Source organism: Microchirus variegatus (genome assembly GCF_963457635.1).
Source record: "Microchirus variegatus genome assembly, chromosome: 15".
In the NCBI taxonomy this organism is placed as follows: Eukaryota; Metazoa; Chordata; class Actinopteri; order Pleuronectiformes; family Soleidae; genus Microchirus; species Microchirus variegatus.
In genome coordinates this window covers 10,020,747-10,039,629 of record NC_139816.1, presented here as the reverse complement: position 1 = coordinate 10,039,629, position 18,883 = coordinate 10,020,747, and the positions used below count along the sequence as shown (strand labels likewise).

Here is an 18,883-nt window from a genome sequence, read left to right as displayed (position 1 = left end):
GGGGTAACGTGGGCTCACTAACTGAGCACAGGCCACGCTGGACGGACACGCATGAAACTGTCCAGTCCCTCCCTGACACTAAGCCTAAGTGCAGTAAAAAAGCTCAGGCTGACACTGAAGCCAGTGCGGGGGCCGGGGCTGCTGGGTCAGGCTGCACAGAGCCAGACCACGACCCCAACCCTGCACACAACAAAAGCAAAGGGTGCAAGAGAGGCAGTGTGTCCTGGGCCCCCGACCTGGCAAAAGACTCAGTTTCTAACTCATGCGCTGACGTAGTAGACACAGCTGCACACTCAGAGCCAGTCACTGCTGAGGTTCAGGATCAGGCTGTAGAGTCGGCTAACGGGCCTGAGTCCACACAGGCACGTGAGTTCACTGTAGTAGACACTGCTGCTAATGGGGACACAGCGAGGCCAAGGAGAGAGTCAACAGGTGAGCACCGGTCATGTGGAAACCCTTTTCATCAAGTCCAGAAACAAACCACGATTATACAACGGCATTCCCCTTAGTCGGATCCATTAAAATGGTAGTTAGGGATTTTAGAGTCAAAAAACTTGGACAAAAACAGATTTTACCCACTTAACAAAAGGCTCACAGATTAAAAATCTACCCCTGCTAAAGACTACAATATCAAGAATATGTTTGACACTTTATCTCTGCCTTTTTTGGCTGACAAGTGATGCTTGTGTCACCCACACCAAAGTCCATTTTAAAAATCAACAATTTTACATTGAGGCACAAAGGAGCTCTCAATCTTCGAACGCTTCGATCCATAAGTCGAAATATGTGATTATGTAACGTCAGCATTAGAAATCCTTTGTTCAGATTTACATAAGTGACGCAAACTTACCTAAAGAGTCAGTAGTAGAGCAGCAGCTCCTACGTCTTTGCGAGCTAAAAACACTGATTTTCTCTATGGACTTTGGTGCAGTAGATTGAGAGTTTGCAAACTTTGGTTTCTAGTCAGACAAGACTATTTAACTGTGATATGAAAGGCTTTATTAGTCAGATTTTATTAGGTGAGCCTTTTGTTAAGTCGATAAAATCTGACTAGTACATACTAGTCATACAACCACATTCTATCTCTTTCCTCCCTGCACAGTGGGAGATTATCTCATGTTCTATCAGTGCTGCTCCTCCTTTGATATTCAAGAGCATTTGAAATAAAACAATCACTGAACAGGTGATGAGGTGCTCTTCTGGTATTCTCCTCATAAAAGGTAAGTCACTATAAATAAAAAACTCAACACAGTCACGCTTTTCAGTGGTTTTTACCCAAACACCAACTCAACCCCGACATAAATGGTTGGGTGTCATCATGATACCCCACTCCCTCCTCCTCCACCACCACCACCAATCCTGAACCCCCCCCCGAGCACTTTAACACCCTCATGTGACAGTGGGGAAACTTTTGATCCAAGACCTCTGTGGCAGCAGATCATTCACGTTACGACACTTGAACCACGTCCTCGCCCATAAATTAAGGAGAGCGTCGAGTTCACATGACTCCTTGTGTGTGACAGCCCAATTTATTATCACTGCGACAAATGGGTCAGCATTTTCTCACAGTCCCACTCCAATCTGTAAATCATTGGAGGATGTATTTGGTTCCTTGCTGAGAATAAAATGATTTTAGTTATTTTAGTATTCAGGACAGTGAGCCAGCAACAATAGAAGTCAAACTGTGTGTTTTTCCCGACTGGTGTTACGTCAAAATAGCTATTGTGAAGCCTGTAGCATTGAAAATTTACCTTTTTGTACAAAGATTTGTAGTCAATATTTCTTAGATTAGCCAAATTTGGAGGTTTGTTATCCAATTTTCCCTCTTTTGATCTATTAAAATAATGTTTTCATTCATGTATTATCCCCTGAGCGCCATATTTTACACAACTGAAACACTGGCTCTTATATCATTTTTTTTTTGCTGTCCTAGATTGATGGTTTTTCACTCTTAGTGCTTGTGTAAATTGCAGTGGGAATAATATAATAACTCCTTATATGGACATCCTAGTGGTGTGTGTTTATAGGTCACATCTTCAGGCATTTTATGCGTTGTCAAAATCATGATTAATGTTATATCACATTTGTGATAATTAAATAAAAAAATGTGCAGAAGTCACAAAATGTACAGCTTTTCTTCTATTTTTGTTCATAAAAACATTTCAAAGGACCATTGAAATGTGACATATATCTGAATTTCACAAATTAAACCCTCTTAAACTCCCCTTTTCGCATTCTCCAATAGACAAGGAGTCTATCCAGGCTGTGTTTTCACACCTCTTTGTCTACTGTAGGTATTGGGCAGCCGACTCCCTGCGGATGTTGTGGGAAGATGCCAGTTCAGTCTAGACATCCTAATTACACAATATGCAATGCACAATACACAAAAGGACCTGGGATCTTGTGTTAGAAAAGGCTCTGAGACAAAGAAATTGAATTTGCCATTACACCAGTCAGAAAAGTCTGTCTGAATTTCACAAATTAAATCAAATTTCTCCTAAAATTTTAACACTTTTTGCTCAGTTGTATTTATGTAGTTGGTGAAAATGTAAACAAATATTAGATTGCCTATAGGTTGTACTGAAAAAAGGATATATTTGTACATTCTTATCGCCTGTGTATAAACATTTTAACATTTAACGTACTAATAGAAAAATGCAGCCTAAATGCTCTGTGTTCTAAGGGTTAAATAAGAACAACTGGGCAGAGGTGTTTAAAAGGAGTTTGGGATTAAAACGTACCGCCTCACATTAGCGCCCCACTTTCCCATGACATCAGTCCCGTTCCCTCATCGTGGTGTTAACTTGCGCTCTCTGCCATCTCAGCCTCGCCTGCTCCACCCTTTGGCATCACCGTGCTGGAGTGCGTTCGCGATTCCATGGTCCTTGGCTGGAAGCAGCCGACCTTCATCGGCGGCGCTGACATCACCGGCTACTTCGTGGATTACCGTGAGGTCATCGACGGCGTGCCAGGGAAGTGGCACGAGGCCAACATCAGGGGCATCAGTGAGCGGGCCTACAGAGTGAGTAGACATGACGCACGTGTGTGTGATTCTCAACTCAAAACTGGAGAAAGGTCTCGTCTTCATGCGTCTTTGTCTTCAGGTGTGCGACCTGAAGGAGAACATGAAGTACCAGTTCCAGGTGCGAGCGGCCAACATGGCAGGTGTTGGGATCCCGTCACTGGCGAGTGACACCTTCCTGTGTGAGGAGTGGACCATCGCAGTGCCAGGTTAGTTTGGATATCACATCATCCAAAATCAGGAAGCTCAAGTCATGTGAAGGGTCTACTCAGTCTTCTATGATGTGTTTGGCTTCCAAAACACACAATCAGAACTTTTAAATGTGCATTTCTGATGTTCTCTTACCCGCAGGACCTCCTCACGACCTGCAGGTCAGAGAGGTGCGAAGTGATTCTCTGTCGCTGCTATGGAGACCACCCGTGTACCAGGGCCGCGATCCAGTCAACGGCTTCTACATCGACATCAAGGAAGCTGAAGCCCCAGAGGAGGCATGGAGAGGCGTCAACAACAAGGCCACGGAGAAGACGTTCATGAAGGTCGACCATTGTCTGGACGCCTTTGACCAATCATTTACATATTTGCTGGTGTATAATGTGGATATTATTGTATATATTGTTTTAAATGTGTTCCACAGATTAAGAATCTGAAGGAAGGAGAGGTGTACGTGTTCCGCGTTCGTGCTCAGAACAAAGCGGGTGTTGGAAAAACCTCTGACGTCACAGAGCCAGTCCCAGCTGTGACCAAACCAGGTAAGTGAATGAGAAAATAAAACAGAAGAGCATCATTCCATCATATGACTAAAATCCCTCTCATCTTACGCGGTTCTTCAGGCACCAAAGAAATCGTCGTGGATGTCGACGACGACGGCGTCATCTCTCTGAACTTTGAATGCTGCGACCTGACCCCCGACTCCAAATTTGTTTGGTCCAAGAATTACGAGGATCTCACAGACGAATCTCGCCTGACTGTAGAGACCAAGGGAAACAAGTGAGTGAATAACTTACATTTCATTTGTTTTTTTATATATATATATCAACAGTATAGTAATGAGTATCCTTGCAGGTCTAAAGCTGTTTTCAACGCACCTGCAGAGGAGGACGTGGGCCTGTACTCCTGCCTCGTCACCCACACGGACGGTGCTTCATCCAGCTACGATCTCTCTGCAGAAGGTATGTTTGAAGATGTATCAAAGGGATAGTTCCAAATTTTACTAAAGACAATGTTTTGAAAACTGATCTTTTTAGCTCATGAGAACATGGTAGGCGCTGGTCCACTGCTGCCTTGTTTGGTAAGTTTCTGCCACTGCTGGTGAAGAATGAAATAGAGAAATTCTGCCTGCCGACAATTTTTATTTTCTTTGCAAGAAAAAGGTCAATCTTCACAGGAGTGATTCTAGCTGGAGAAACACCCTGAGCATAGTGGGCACTCCACATTTATACCTGAGAAACTCCCGTTTTGCATTCCTCCAATAGACAAAGGAGTCTGCCTTTCCAGGCTGTGTTTTCACACCTCTTTGTCTACTGTAGATATCGGGGAGCAGACTCCCTGCGGCTGTTGTAGGAAGGTGCCAGTTCAGTCTAGACATCCTAATTACACAATATACAATACACAAAAGGACCTGGTATCTTGTGTTAGAAAAGGCTCTAGCTTCTGAGACAAAGAAATTTAATTTGCCATGACACCAGTCAGAAAAGTCTGTCTAATGACAAGAAACCTGTCACTTTCATGTTTAAAAAAAATCAATCATGTCTGTTGATGAATCTCCCTCTCCTCAGAGCTGAAGAAGCTGCTGGTGATCAGTCACGAGCACAAATTTCCCAGTAAGTAAATCACTCTCACATCCCGTCACTGCTGTGTTTTTAAGTGTTTCATGTTTCATGTCTCTGACTCTTTCCTACTTTATTCCTCCTCTATAAATCAGTTATACCCCTGAAGTCAGAGTTGGCCGTGGAGATGCTGGAGAAAGGCAAAGTTCGCTTCTGGCTGCAGGCGGAGAAGATTTCAGCCGACGCCAAAGTGGAATACGTGTTCAATGACAACCTTATCTCTCAGGGGGAGGTCAGTAATAAAACAAAGGGAAATAAGTGTTTTACATGCTGTTGTGGGAAATGTTGCAAAGAGAGTGTTAACACAAGACAACAGCTCAGAGGCAAGTCCAAGATGGCTCTGAGGATCATGAGAAAGTGTTGCACAGTTATAGCGTTGTGGCGGGGTGTGTGTGCAGCTGGTGAAATTTTATTTTGGAGTTTTTTGTTGGTCTTGGCGATGTGCAATCTGAAGATTCAGAGTGGGTGTTTTTGCAGAAATACAAGATGAACTTTGACAAGAGCAGCGGCATCATCGAGCTGGTCATGGACTCGCTGACCCCGGCGGACGAGGGCACCTTCACTTTCCAGCTGAAAGATGGGAAAGCGACAAACCAGTCCAGCCTGGTTCTGATAGGAGACGGTATGTTCGGGCCAAATAAAGACGCACAAACAAGCCTCTGATTCAGTTATTCACTTTTTGCCACTCACAACCCCATGAGGCCTGTTAATGCACTAATGCAAAGCCCAACTGCTCTAAGTTCTGAACACTAGAGGGCAGTACACGTCCATGTTAAGTGAATAGTACGACCTGTTTAGTTTTGAACCATTAAATCTTGATTCCTTTTTATGTTTCTCTGCAGTTTTCAAGGAGCTACAGAAGGAGTCTGAGTTTCAGAGGAAAGAATGGTTCAGAAAACAAGGTATGGGAGTGAAAATGAGTGAAATCAGTGTAAATGAGGGCTGCAACTAAATGATTAGTTTTGTCTTCTGACATCTGTAATTGTTTTGCTACAGATATATATATATATATATATTTTTTTTTTATTATTATTTTGAACGCTTAAACTGCCAGGTTTAGTCATGATGCAGCTTATTTTATGTTTAAAAAAAAGACAAAAAATTAATTATTTTCAATATACTTCATGCAAACTTGATTATTATTGTTTTGGTTATTGCAGCCTGGTATATGTAAAAGATAAGCAGAAGCATTTTCTTTTTTGCATTATTATTTTTTGTGTAATGTCAAATGGCCTAAAATCCTAGCCCCTTGATTTTATGATCTAAAACACAAAGAATGAAATATTTTCAATATACTATACTATACTAATTGTTTGGATTGAAATAAAGACAAAAAGTGGACATTTTCATGCTGGAAATGGCAAATTAATAGCAGAAACAGGTAAATTAGTCAATCAAATGTCAACAATGTTAAATGTGATTAATAAACATGCATTTTTACATCCACACATGTGCAATATAGTGGATATTGACTATTGAGATTATTAAAAATAGAATACACTGCACAGTATATACATTAAGTAAGCAGCTTAATATTTACATACATTGCGTACATTCTCATATAACTGCCTTGTTTGTTCCAGGTCCTCACTTTATCGAGTATTTGAGTTATGAGTTGACACCAGAGTGTCATGTGGTGCTGAAATGCAAGGTGAGAGCAGACTTTAAGGAGTTTCTACGTTGTCCGAGTGTTGTTGTTTTTTTTTTTTGTTTTTTTTTAACATTTATCACATTATCTTGTTGTGTCGCGTTTCAGGTCGGAAACGTGAAGAAGGAGACGTCGGCTGTGTGGTACAAAGACGGACGCGAGATCAAGTCAGACGAGCATCTGAGCTTCACAGAGGGAGTGTTGAAGCTGGAAATAGCTCAGGTGAGAATATGAAGAGCAACACAGCTGCGTGACATGTGAACAGATATGAATATGTATCAAATATTTCTCCCAGCACAGCTCTGTTTAATGTCTGTGCTCCACAGCTAAATATTGAGTCTATTTTTTTTTTAATCAGAAAAGCAAGTTATTTTCTTGTTAAATTATTAAAAAAAAGAGCTTTTTAAAATGCTGAAAGAGCTACATTACAACCACACTTTCTTCCAAAAGACTGTATCCTGTTTACCTCTACATTTTCTGATGCTGTGATCATGTTCATCTTTTCTTTCACACTCCGGCGCCCTGTGGCTGTGTCGGCCGCTTCACGTCCAACACAACACTTAAACATGATGTCACGTGTGTCCCATTTCAGTGCGCCTGTCCTGCAGACACCGCTGTCGGCGAGAAAATCGGGAAAACCTTAAAAGTTGGGATCAGTATTCTGTTGTGATCTGGTTTTTTTTTTTATTATTGTGATTTTGCCCGGGAATGTTTTATTGTCGTTTGTTTGTTGATAAGTTGGTTTGCTTTTTTTGCCTCTGTGTCTTGCACAGTACGTGTTTTCTGCAGCATCACAGCAGAAGAGAAAAGCTTTGCTTTTTCTTGTGTATCCACCGTCCTCTGAATGTATATTTATTTGACTGATTCTTTATTGTACGTTCTATTCCGACTATTTTGTGATGTCATGTAAAGCACTTTGGGTAACTTGAGAGTGTGTTAAATGGTTTTCTATGTATGTATGGACGTATGTATTGGTTGATTTATGTGATTTATATGCAGTGTTGTTCAGAAACTCTATTTGACTTCATAAATTTCTTTGTCAGATTTCCAAGAAAGACGCTGGAGTGTATGAGGTTGTTCTGAAGGACGACAGAGGAAAGGACACGTCCACTTTGAATTTGACAGATCAAGGTAATCGTTAGCAGTTAAAACACCTGCATCAGTGTGACATCTGGGAGTAAAAAACAGCAGTCATTTTCTAAGATGTCATTATAAAACTCTTTTCATAGACTTTAACCCTTTAACACCGAGCGCATCACAGAAGTGCAGAATCGAAAACATTCCAACTGTTTCTGAAAGCTGAGAAGTTGTTTTTTTTCGGGTCATTTTACTCACGCTTTTGCATGAAACTGGGAGAATCAGTGTCTTTGTCATCAAAGAGGAGAGAGTTGGAAAAAAAGGCCTGTACATAGTTTGCATTCTTTGGCCTGTTTTTACTCATTGAGACAAAGACAAAAAAAAGAGTTAGGTTTTAAAGGGTAAATGATTGAAAAGAAAGCATAATATATTGTAAGCAACATATTGTAAAGCAAAGTTTTGACACTGAAATTATCTCATCTTTCTGTCTTTAAGGTTTCAAGGATTTAATGAATGAGGTTTTCAGTTTCATTGGTAAGGAGAAACATTTTTATTCACGATTGACTTTAAAATGTGGTCTTTTATTGTCAAAAAACCTTTCTGTATTTCTTTGTTTGTTTTGTTTTTGACTTGCAGCCAATTCGTCCACCCCACTGAAGATCACCAGCACAGAAAAGGGCATCAGACTCTACACCTTTGTCAACTTCTACACCGATTTACTCCAAGTGACATGGCACTACAAGTGAGCTACCCATACATTTAGATACTATATGAAAAAAAAATGAACAATAATGTTGAAACTGTTAAGTTGCTCTAACAATAATAGTAATATTCGCTCAGAAGTCACTCCTTCGAGGCCCTATGACAGTGTTTCTCACTCCTGGTCCTCAGGAGCCACTGTCCTGCATGTTTTAGATGTTTTCCCTGCTCCAACACACCTGATTCAAATAAATGGCTCGTTATCAGGCTTCTGCAGAGCTTATTGACGAGCTGATCATTTGAATCAGGTGTGTTTGAGCAGGGAAAACATCGAAAAAACATGCAGGACAGTGGGTCCTGAGGACCAGGATTTGTCTGAAAACAGTGAAGTATGTGTGTTTACTGTTTTTTTAAAAAGTCTCCGTCTGCGTTGACTCTGACAGGGACTCGGCCATCTCCTTCTCCGAGCGCATAAAGAGCGGCGTGGTGGGCGAGCAGCTGTGGCTGCAGATCACAGAGCCCACGGAGAAAGACACGGGCAAATACGCCATCGAGTTCTACGATGGAAAGGGCGGCCTGAGGAGAACCGTGGAGTTGTCTGGTCAAGGTCAGACTGTCGACGTATACTCTACTCTAACTAGAACTACTATATCATTTTGATTTCAACACATTGATACTTGACATGAGTCTTTTTTTTTGTTTTGCAGCATTCGATGATGCTTTCGCAGAACACCAGAGACTCAAGTAAGTCTCTAACTGCTTGACATTGGCACTAAATTAGCAGTTTATAGTCTAAACTTTCACTTATCATTGTCATTACCTTTTGATCTGATTTGTTGTTTCTTCTTTTTTCTTTTTTTATCTCCTCAGAGCTGCTGCTGTTGCAGAGAGAGGTAATTAAGTCACACCGTTTACAGTGCCTTACGTCATAAACTCCTGTCAATTATTATCACTTAGAGTCTAAAAAAGTGGGGATGTTATAGTTGTTTGTATTCTTTCCAGCTAATCTTAGCTTCCCTATTCTTATTGGCAGTGTTTGACTAATAAGGCGTCTGATTCCGAGAGACAAAACCTTAAAAAATGGTCTAAAAACAATCTTGTCCTGGTCATAGAAAACTCTGGATTTCAAGACCACAGTGGATTTATTTGTATGAATTATCTTTGTGTTTGGACGAAAAACATGAAGTAAAGTGCACTGGTCTTTGTCCCATATCGGTCTTGTTTTGGTCACAGCCCCAAATAGTATTGAATTGATTGGGACCTAAATGTCTTGTTCCTGTCTCAATCTCTGTCCCTAAAGGTCATGGTCCCAGTACATTGTGGTCTTGGTCTTGAACTCACTCCCTAAATGTCTTGGTCTTGAACTCACTCCCTAAATGTCTTGGTCTTGTTGTAGTCTGTGTCCCTAAAAACCTTGCTCACGGTACACTCTGAAGGTCTCGTCTTAGTCTCAGTAGCTAAAGGTCTCGGTCTTTGTATGGTCTGGTCTTGACCTTGACTTGATTTTGCTCCCTTCATGTCTTGGTCTTGCCCTAGTCTCAGTCTCTAAAAGTCTTGGTCTCGTCTTAGTTTTGGTTGTTATATATTCAGTCTCTAAAAGTCTTGGTCTTGTCTTAGTCTCGGTCTCTAAAAGTCTTGGTCTTGTCTTAGTCTCGGTCTCTAAAAGTCTTGCACTTGTCTTAGTCTCGGTCCCTAAAAGTCTTGGTCTTGTCTTAGTCTCGGTCTCTAAAAGTCTTGGTCTCGTCTTAGTCTCGGTCTCTAAAAGTCTTGGTCTTGTCTTAGTCACCGTCTCTAAAAGTCTTGGTCTTGTCTTAGTCTCGGTCTCTAAAAGTCTTGGTCTTGTTTTAGTCACCGTCTCTAAAAGTCTTGGTCTTGTCTTAGTCTCGGTCTCTAAAAGTCTTGGTCTTGTCTTAGTCTCGGTCTCTAAAAGTCTTGGTCTTGTCTTAGTCTCGGTCCCTAAAAGTCTTGGTCTCGTCTTAGTCTCGGTCCCTAAAAGTCTTGGTCTTGTCTTAGTCTCGGTCTCTAAAAGTCTTGGTCTTGTCTTAGTCTCGGTCCCTAAAAGTCTTGGTCTCGTCTTAGTCTCGGTCCCTAAAAGTCTTGGTCTTGTCCTAGTCTCGGTCTCTAAAAGTCTTGGTCTCGTCTTAGATTTGATTGTTATATATTCAGTCTCTAAAAGTCTTGGTCTTGTCTTAGTCTCGGTCTCTAAAAGTCTTGGTCTTGTCTTAGTCTCTGTCTCTAAAAGTCTTGGTCTCGTCTTAGTCTCAGTCTATAAAAGTCTCGGTCTATAAAGGTCTTGGCCTCGGTACTCTGAGTTTAATTGTCAAGATTACAAGAAGTTAATTTGTGGTAAACATTAAATGCCACGTTTCATTCAGGTCGCGCTCGAGTGGCAGGAGGTTTGCCTGACGTGGTCACCATCCAGGAGGGCAAGGTAAACCATTTTAGCTGTAATGTAGTATAATAACATGTCTTCTAAATTGACTACTTCTTCTTCTGATAAAGCCTTTGATTGTAATTTCTGCTTCCACCTCTCAGGCTCTCAATCTCACCTGCAACATTTCGGGCGACCCCTCGCCAGAGGTCACCTGGCTAAAGAACGACCGGGAGATCACATCGGACGATCACATCATCCTGAAGTTCGAGTCCGGCAAGTTTGCCAGCTTCACCATCACCGGCGTGAAGACGTCGGACTCCGGCAAATACAGCATCCTGGTGAAGAACAAGTACGGCACGGAGAGCGGAGACTTCACCATAAGTGTCTTCATCCCCGATGAGGTGGGCGCCAAGAAAAAATAAGAAGCGGTCCAAATCGTGTCGATATATATGTATAAAAATTAAAAACACTGGGAGAAAAAAAGAGGAGGAAAAAGGGGCTGGAGGACGTCGTTAGGTGTTTGTGTAGAATATAAAATATAAAACTTGAGGTGCTAAAACAAAACAGGTCAGAATGAAGCCGTTCAGAGGGAGAAGACGCCAGAGGATTTGTGCAATTTTAGTTGTTTTAGCTGTTTGCTTTAGAAGAGTAAATGAAACATAAGGTGATAAACGGAAGCCAAATGGTTTAAGACATGTTGTTGTGTGGGAGTCAAAGGGAGGGAAAAAATAACCATGAAGCCAGTGATGAATATTTATTGTTTACATGTTTTATTCTGTTTGCAACAAATGGCGTGTTAGTTCTCTGCTTCAGCACAATTCTGAGGGTTAGTTTTTGTTTATTTAGTCAAAAACTGATTGCTTAAATGAAGTCTTTAGGACTAAAACCTTCAGCTTAGTTTTTAAGAACAACTTTAAAATAATTGATCCAAGTGTTTGCAGTTTTCATTACTAGTTTTCGATCAGGTGTGGTCATTTTGTGAATTATGCAAATGAAAATTTGTCCCGTTTTAATGTGTTTTTTAGTTTTCAAATCTTATTCTTTGCTGTGACTGCACATAAACTGTGTTCATGAAAGGGTTTAGAAGCAGCGATCCAGCTTTATTGGGTCACACATTTTAATCTCAGTCCCTGAGTTGTGACCCAAATTATAACTGCTCAAGTTTAACAAAAAATATGCATGAAATAATTCAGAAAATGTGCCGTCAAAGCACCCAAAATTTACATTTCTCAGTTCTCATCAGACACAACATGCCTCTCTCTCCTCAGTGTAAGAACATCTATATCTGTGTTTTTTTAACTTTCTTGAAAGAAATTGAGCATGTGCATGAAGCGGACATGTACTCCAGTTCATGTCAAAATATGCCACGAACACAAAAGATAAATGAGATGAAATAATATTTCTATTAAATAACATTTCTTAAATCAGAAGTGAAACACACGATTAAACACCAACGTCGTGCTTGAGGAGAATAAAATCGGCAGACACATTTGTTCACATTTGTTGCAAACCAGAACTAAAAACGTGATCCTTTTCATGAATAATGTGACTTTTCATTTGCGTCCATGTCCCGTCTTTATCTTTTGTTTAATTTCACGGCGTCACTTCACTGTGTCTGTGTCTGTAGTGAAAACTGTCCGTCCTCTCTGTCCTCTCCTTGTTCTTCACTTCCCTGCACAGTCCTGTGATAATGATGATGATGATGTGAATGAGATTATTGCTTCACTTCCTGTTCCCCCTGTTTCTCTAATAAAAAAAACGAGCATGTACTTCCCCACTTCCTCCTCCTCCTTTTATGAGTTGTCTCACTTTGATTTGCAGCCTCTTTTTCTTCACTTTATCCACACTCTCTCTTGTTTCAGTTGCTTTTCCCCTCACATTTTCACTCCTGATTTCTGTAGACCTCGTCTCCCTGAAGATCAACCACGAGCATGGAGAGCAACAACCCCCTCAACTGTAATCCAACCCTGAACCACGTTTGTTTTTTATTGCTAAATAATCAATAATAATGATCATATTTACCAGAGCAGAGCTGTATCTCTATTAATGTTCAATGATTTTATAGGACACAAAGTGTTAAAGGGACAGTCTGCAAATTTGTGATGTCAAAGCCAGTGCAACTGTGGACATTTGTGGGACATTTCCTTGCTAAATGTTGGAGATTAACGCAGGTTTTTAGGATTTTTAAATCTTAAAATATCGACATTGTTCAGTTTCCTATAATTTCCATTATCAATTAATCTGATCTGATTACTTTTTGTAAGAAAATGGTGAAAAATTAGTGGTGGGCACGTTAGCGGCGGTTAAGGTTAACGCACAACGCCGTTTCCATGACGACTGACCGGAAAAAGATGCGTGTGACGTCATGTTTCCGTGACTCCGAATTGTTAAAATGAGTCTCTAAAGTAACGCTAAACTTTAAAAACAGAGGCACACATACACAGGTATACTGGTTATTTGTAGTGCTGCTCTTTTCCTTTAATAAACAGACTGCTCCAGTTCCACTGTAGGCGCGCTAACCGGCGCTAAGGGAGCTAATGGACGGTGCCTGGACTCCGGTGTCACAGCACGTCAGTCGTCATGGAAACATCGTAATGCGTTAACCTAGTGCCCACCTCTATAAAAAATATTATTTGTTCTCTACAACGTCTATAAAAACAAAGAAATCTAGTTTAATGTCATAGAGCAGAGCTGAAACCTATACATTCAATTTAATATGAACCTGTTTTTTAATGGAATAACTGATTTATTTAGGGGTCATTTGCAGCCTTACAGGATAGTAAGGTCAGGAATAGTCTTGAAACCAGTTATTTTATTTGTTTAGGTTAAAAATCTGTCTCATAGAGTTGTGTTTTTTAGTTCATAGAGCATCTGTACCCTGTTTTAGAAGATTTATTTGGATACAGGGGTATTTCTGAGGAGGCTTATATTACATTAATTTAAAAGTGGATTTGTTATTATATAAGTTAACATAGATAATTAATTGTTTTATAAAATAAGCATTAGCAGGAACAAAATACAACAAAGGACAAATAAGCTAAGATTATATTGGTTAAAAAAGATCACTTCATGTTTTTACTGAAGCGTATTACTCTGAAAATCACTGACAGGTGTGACCTCATTGCACTATTCTGGGTAAGTATGACTGGAGCATAATTCTTTTGCCGCTGGTCGAGTTTTCTGCTGACTCACGTTTGTCTCCTCTCAGCTGGAAAGCGCTGACCTCGGGGTCACGTCGTACTGGACGGACGCAGACGGGAACGTACAGTTTGGTCCAAACGCTGCGAAGGAAGAGATGAAAACGCTGATCACTGTGAGGGAGAAGCAAAGGAGGAAGGGTGAGTCGTTAAAAAACAATGTACTGTACGTAACATGTGAGGTGGTTTTGACTGAGATGATTCTTATTCTCCTGCAGGATCTGTTAAGTCGCCCACTGAGGGATCGGAGGAGATCAAAAAGACGAGGAGGAAGAGTAAGGAGCCAGAGGAGCAGAAACGTCAAACTCCTCCTCCTCCTCCTCCTCCTGCACCTCCTGCTGCTGCAGAAACAAAACCTTCAGATTCAGATCAAACTGAAGATGCAAAAGAAGATTTAACCGACAAATCAGAAACACATGAGTAGCCTGCAGACACACTGGCTGACATACAGTATATACTCATTAAAGTTTGATATAATCAATGTGTTTTCAGTTATAATAAGTCTTATAATTAGTCTTATAATAATCACACACAGCATAGACTGGTTGTGTCGCGTTTGACAATGGATATTTTGTTTGTTTGTTTTTTCATAATTTGTTTGAATAAAGACACTTTTAAAATCTTTATTAGTTTCAATTATCACATTTTCTGTGGTTAATAATAGCATTTAGCTTAGGGCCAGAGGCTTAAAGAGGCCGCACATACTTTCCCGTCAGAGGGAAGAACAAAGCAAACATGAAGAATTCTCCAGGTGCAACGAAGCAGAATGAATTAAATCAACAAGAAAGAGCGCAGGTTCCAGAGGTCAAATGAAGACGGTGGTCACGCTCATGAAGAAGTGCAAAGGCACACGTGTATTTATTTAATGTACTAATATTGTGTTTTAAGTTTTAAAACGTGAGTTCCCTGAAGCTGTCGTCGAGAATTCACTATCGCTTCATCTCCAGTGGATGGTACACTTTACACACTGTTGAGGTGAACTGTAGGCCACACCCCCTTCCAGCCCGAGTGCACCAGCTGAGGGTGATCTGCTTAATTAGCTGCACTTTTACTTCACTAAAACTTAAGTACATTTTGTATTTGTTTTCGGTTGTTTTCTGGTAACATACTTTTATTCAAGTATCACTTTAAGGTGCTTTAAAACTTTCAAATTAATGCTAATGAGCGACGAATAAATAACAAAAATCTGCTTTGCCGAAATATATATTTATATATATATCGTAAAAATACAATACACAATACATCTATGTTTTTTTATTGTTATATATACGTCCACAATAATTGTGGAAGCCCATTTTGGCCAGTGTAAAAAAAAGAAGATCCCACTATCACAAAATAATGAGATATTATCTCAATATATTGACTTAGTATCGCAAAATAATGACTTAGTATCTCAAAATGACTTTGTATCTCAATATATTGACTAAGTATCTCAATATATTGACCTCGTATCTCAAAATAATGACAGTATCTCAATATAATGACTTAGTATCTCATAATAATGAGATAGTATCTCAATATATTGACTTAGTATCTCAATATAATTATTTTAAGATACTAAGTCATTATTTTGAGATACTAAGTCTGCAGGTTTTCTTGCCTGACTTTATTTTAATATTTTATGATTATTATATTAACCATAATAGTAATTTTAACGATAAGTTAGCTTAATTTGTAAACCACCTCTACAATAACAGTTACGAATTTGAACTTTGACATTTAAACCAAAATACAAAGCATAGCAATTAGACACCCAAAAATCATGTTCATGGTTTTTTAATTGTCATAAATGTTGTCATTATTTTCTTGGACAATAATATATAAAATCCCTGAGTTCTGTGACAGCAACATTTTGTATTTTATAATTTTTTAGCATGGAATAAATAAACCATTCAATCACAAATCCATGGTTTAAAGCCCAAAGCCATCGGTATTCATGAATACGCTGGCGCACGTCAGTAGCGTACTCCCATCATGCCTTTCGCTGCCGAGCAAGTCAAGAACACATCCATAGGTTAAACCGGTGAACCCCTTCAAAAATGACCGGAACGGCACGGATATAATAATACGAACTTGTTGTGGACTTGGTCACGTGCAGCCCGAGTGGTGAACGGTCACGTGACGCGGTGGCTTCAAACAGCAGCAGTAGAAAAAAAAAGGCTCGAGGACAAGGTTTAGAAGCAGAGAGAAAGAAGGCGACGCTGCTGCGGCAGGTAAATCATCATTTACCCTCTAAAATAACAACTGTATTTACATCAGTGCTCGTCAATGTCCCTCCGCTGTCGTGTGTCCTCTGTCCTCCAGCTGGAGGACATGTCTTCTGGCTCATGTCTTCTGAATATGTCACGTATTTGAATGGCAGTGACACACTCGGACACATTTTTGACATTTTTGGCGAGAATAACCACTGTTAACGTGACACGTTTTAGCTGTTTTTTTCTCTGTTAAGTGTCCCTGAACGCATCATCATAGGATATATATGTTTTCACATTGACGTCATCTACAGGTGAATTTAAAACGCTATTCACGTCATCACCGGATGTTGTGGTTGTCTTTATGTAGGAATGTGACAGTTTAGACTAATTTATGGACCTACTGATGACTTAATCTAATAATAATCATCATAGTAATTGTTAATATTCTATCATTTCAGTTTCAATCTAAGTAAATGAATGCATGAATGAACTTTTAGTTTCATTTTCAATGGATTGTTTTCCATACAACTCACTGTATGTATCTGCAATGTTTTTTAATGCAATATATATATATTATTATACCCTATGTAAGGTATAATATAAAATATATGTATAAAATATTTTATATACTATATCATGGACTTCTACTCTTATTGGTGGACTTCCCCTCTCATTTATTTCTCATTTCTTGTCGCACATTTTTGTTTTTTAAGCTGCTGTCTTCTATTGACACTTCAAATATTAACTTATTTAAGCTGCTGTATCAGTAGCCCACAGTTTGCCCTCTTTTCTTTATACAGTATGACGTTAAATCAACATTGAATGCATAAATTATATAAATATAAGATGTGACGTGAGGTGAGGCAATTATTGTAATATAATGTTCCTCAAAAATTCAGTATAGTAATCTATATGCGAATAAATAATAACTTTACCTCAGATTATGTGAAATATTGAACTTGTTTTTTTGTCCATGAAGATTATAATATATATATATATATACTATGGCACAAACAACATATAGACTTATTTTATCGTTTTTAATCATGTAATAGCCTCAATATGAAGATACGCTGTGTCTGTCTGACACACTTGGACGCAGTGAGCAGGAGAAACGTGCAGAGACACAGTGAGAGCGAGATTATACTGCAGTCCTAATCCAGTGAACAGGATTAACACCTCCTTAAGATTCACTCATCCGGCACAGAGAGAGAGAGAGAGTGGTGTGGGTCACTGGATACTGAGAGCTGGTTGTGTTGGATTCGTCATCGTCATCATGCACCGGTAGATAGACTCGAGACTGTGTTTCCCCTTTAGCAGAGTAATAGTTCTGTATCCATGGAGACCACTAATGCTTATAGCTCTGTTTCTTTAGGCCAATTCTATATTCAGAATAAAGAGAAAGATCATCGGCAACTGATTTAATGACCGTTATGAATGATTAAATGATCATTATTGTAATTTCTGTAGTTGTAAATCAAAATTTGATTGAGCACTCATTCATTATGAATAAATAGATTTTTTTTTTGCAGGATTACCTAGTTTTTAAACACTGGCCTCACAGTTAACCCATAACTCAAGGGTTTTGGGTGAAGCCAGCATATTACATTTTGACAATTAAGCAAGGATTTCAAACTCCAAAGTCACAAAATAACACATTTGAACTCGCTGACAGAGGCAGCAGTAGATCAGCGACTCCTGTGAGCCGTGAGGTAAAAATTTGTTTTGTGCCATCCATGTCAAACGAGTTCACTGGATGCTGATTCAGCGATTCCGTTTCACACAACTCTCTCTCTCTGTGTTGCTCAGTAACGCGAGCGGTGTTTGGATCTCCTGTTGCCTTCATGAACACATCTTGTTCCCGTCCCATCCTGTGCTGCAGGTGTGCATGTACCTGATAGTTTTGCTCGACATAGTCTGTTTTCAGATGTCGAATGCAACAAGCAAATAATGCTCAATAATGTCTGTTCTGTAAAGCAGAGACACAGTAATAACAGCGACAAAAATGGCCAAAGATAGACACTGAAATCTGTTCTTGTTTCCAGTGAGGGTGAACCTCAGTATCTCAGGCTAGTTCTTTCAACTATCTCTTTAAGTCTTAAATGATAACATGAACAGATACATGTGCTAAGTCTCAGCATGAATCCTCAGCATCGAGGAAAAGTGAATGCACAGAACTCCTCGTATTTAATAGAGTTTTGTTTCAAACCTGTAATTCAAGGCTGTTTTATTATAATTTTCATTACCAAATGTCACTAAATATAAGCCAAATAGGAGAGAAATAAATTAAAATAATGGTGCCTTTCTTTCTCTCTTTTACTCCATCTGGAGTAATAACAACATAATACCATCATTTTCTGTCACCGTCCATTCCTAGCCATAAATAATATTTTATAAAACAAAAGCATAAAACGTGACTTTTGTTATTTTTTTGTTATTGATTTCAGCAGAACAGTATTTCTCATTTTCCTCAAAGGACCACCAAATGAAGCTTGAGTACCACTGGTGGTACACATACCACAGTTTGAGAACCCTGGGGTAAACACAAACTTGTCTGGCAATCACTCCATCGTCCCATTGGGTTGCAATGGTCACCAGACTCTGAGAGAGAGGTTATGTAAGGGGGTTAGTTTTCAGGGGTGAGCGGCTGCTGGTGTTTTCCCTAGCAGTGTTTGAACGTGGTGTTGTGAGGTTATAGAGAGGATCCAGGAACAGTGGGGATGAGAAGGACGCTGCTGCAGGAGCTGGGTCACCTGTTACTGTTAAATCCTGTTTTGGGGCAGACATGGAGGTCTGTGGGACGTTGGCTCTGGAGCAGCAGGGTCAACGGCTGCACCTCAAGTCC

The 18,883-nt window shown here is 39.8% G+C and overlaps 1 protein-coding gene across 3 annotated transcripts in view; it reads left to right on the top strand.

Annotated features, from left to right (window-relative positions):
* The window catches only part of myom1b (myomesin 1b), a 28,118-nt gene extending 15,685 nt beyond the window's left edge, over positions 1-12,433 (top strand). For 2 of the 3 annotated variants that reach the window (XM_083901443.1, XM_083901442.1), the window contains 21 exons: positions 2,826-3,022; positions 3,105-3,231; positions 3,374-3,558; positions 3,657-3,771; positions 3,853-4,009; positions 4,085-4,191; positions 4,798-4,842; positions 4,944-5,080; positions 5,326-5,470; positions 5,691-5,750; positions 6,432-6,499; positions 6,605-6,718; positions 7,089-7,142; positions 7,540-7,627; positions 8,069-8,107; positions 8,210-8,315; positions 8,716-8,879; positions 8,980-9,016; positions 9,143-9,165; positions 10,648-10,703; positions 10,808-12,433. In XM_083901443.1, the coding sequence (XP_083757569.1) occupies positions 2,826-3,022; positions 3,105-3,231; positions 3,374-3,558; positions 3,657-3,771; positions 3,853-4,009; positions 4,085-4,191; positions 4,798-4,842; positions 4,944-5,080; positions 5,326-5,470; positions 5,691-5,750; positions 6,432-6,499; positions 6,605-6,718; positions 7,089-7,142; positions 7,540-7,627; positions 8,069-8,107; positions 8,210-8,315; positions 8,716-8,879; positions 8,980-9,016; positions 9,143-9,165; positions 10,648-10,703; positions 10,808-11,068 (2,285 nt within the window). In that variant the 3' untranslated portion in view covers positions 11,069-12,433. The remainder of the gene's footprint in view (positions 1-2,825; positions 3,023-3,104; positions 3,232-3,373; positions 3,559-3,656; positions 3,772-3,852; positions 4,010-4,084; positions 4,192-4,797; positions 4,843-4,943; positions 5,081-5,325; positions 5,471-5,690; positions 5,751-6,431; positions 6,500-6,604; positions 6,719-7,088; positions 7,143-7,539; positions 7,628-8,068; positions 8,108-8,209; positions 8,316-8,715; positions 8,880-8,979; positions 9,017-9,142; positions 9,166-10,647; positions 10,704-10,807) is intronic. The other variant, XM_083901444.1, reaches the window with a different exon arrangement.
* Positions 12,434-18,883: the final 6,450 nt, after the last annotated feature.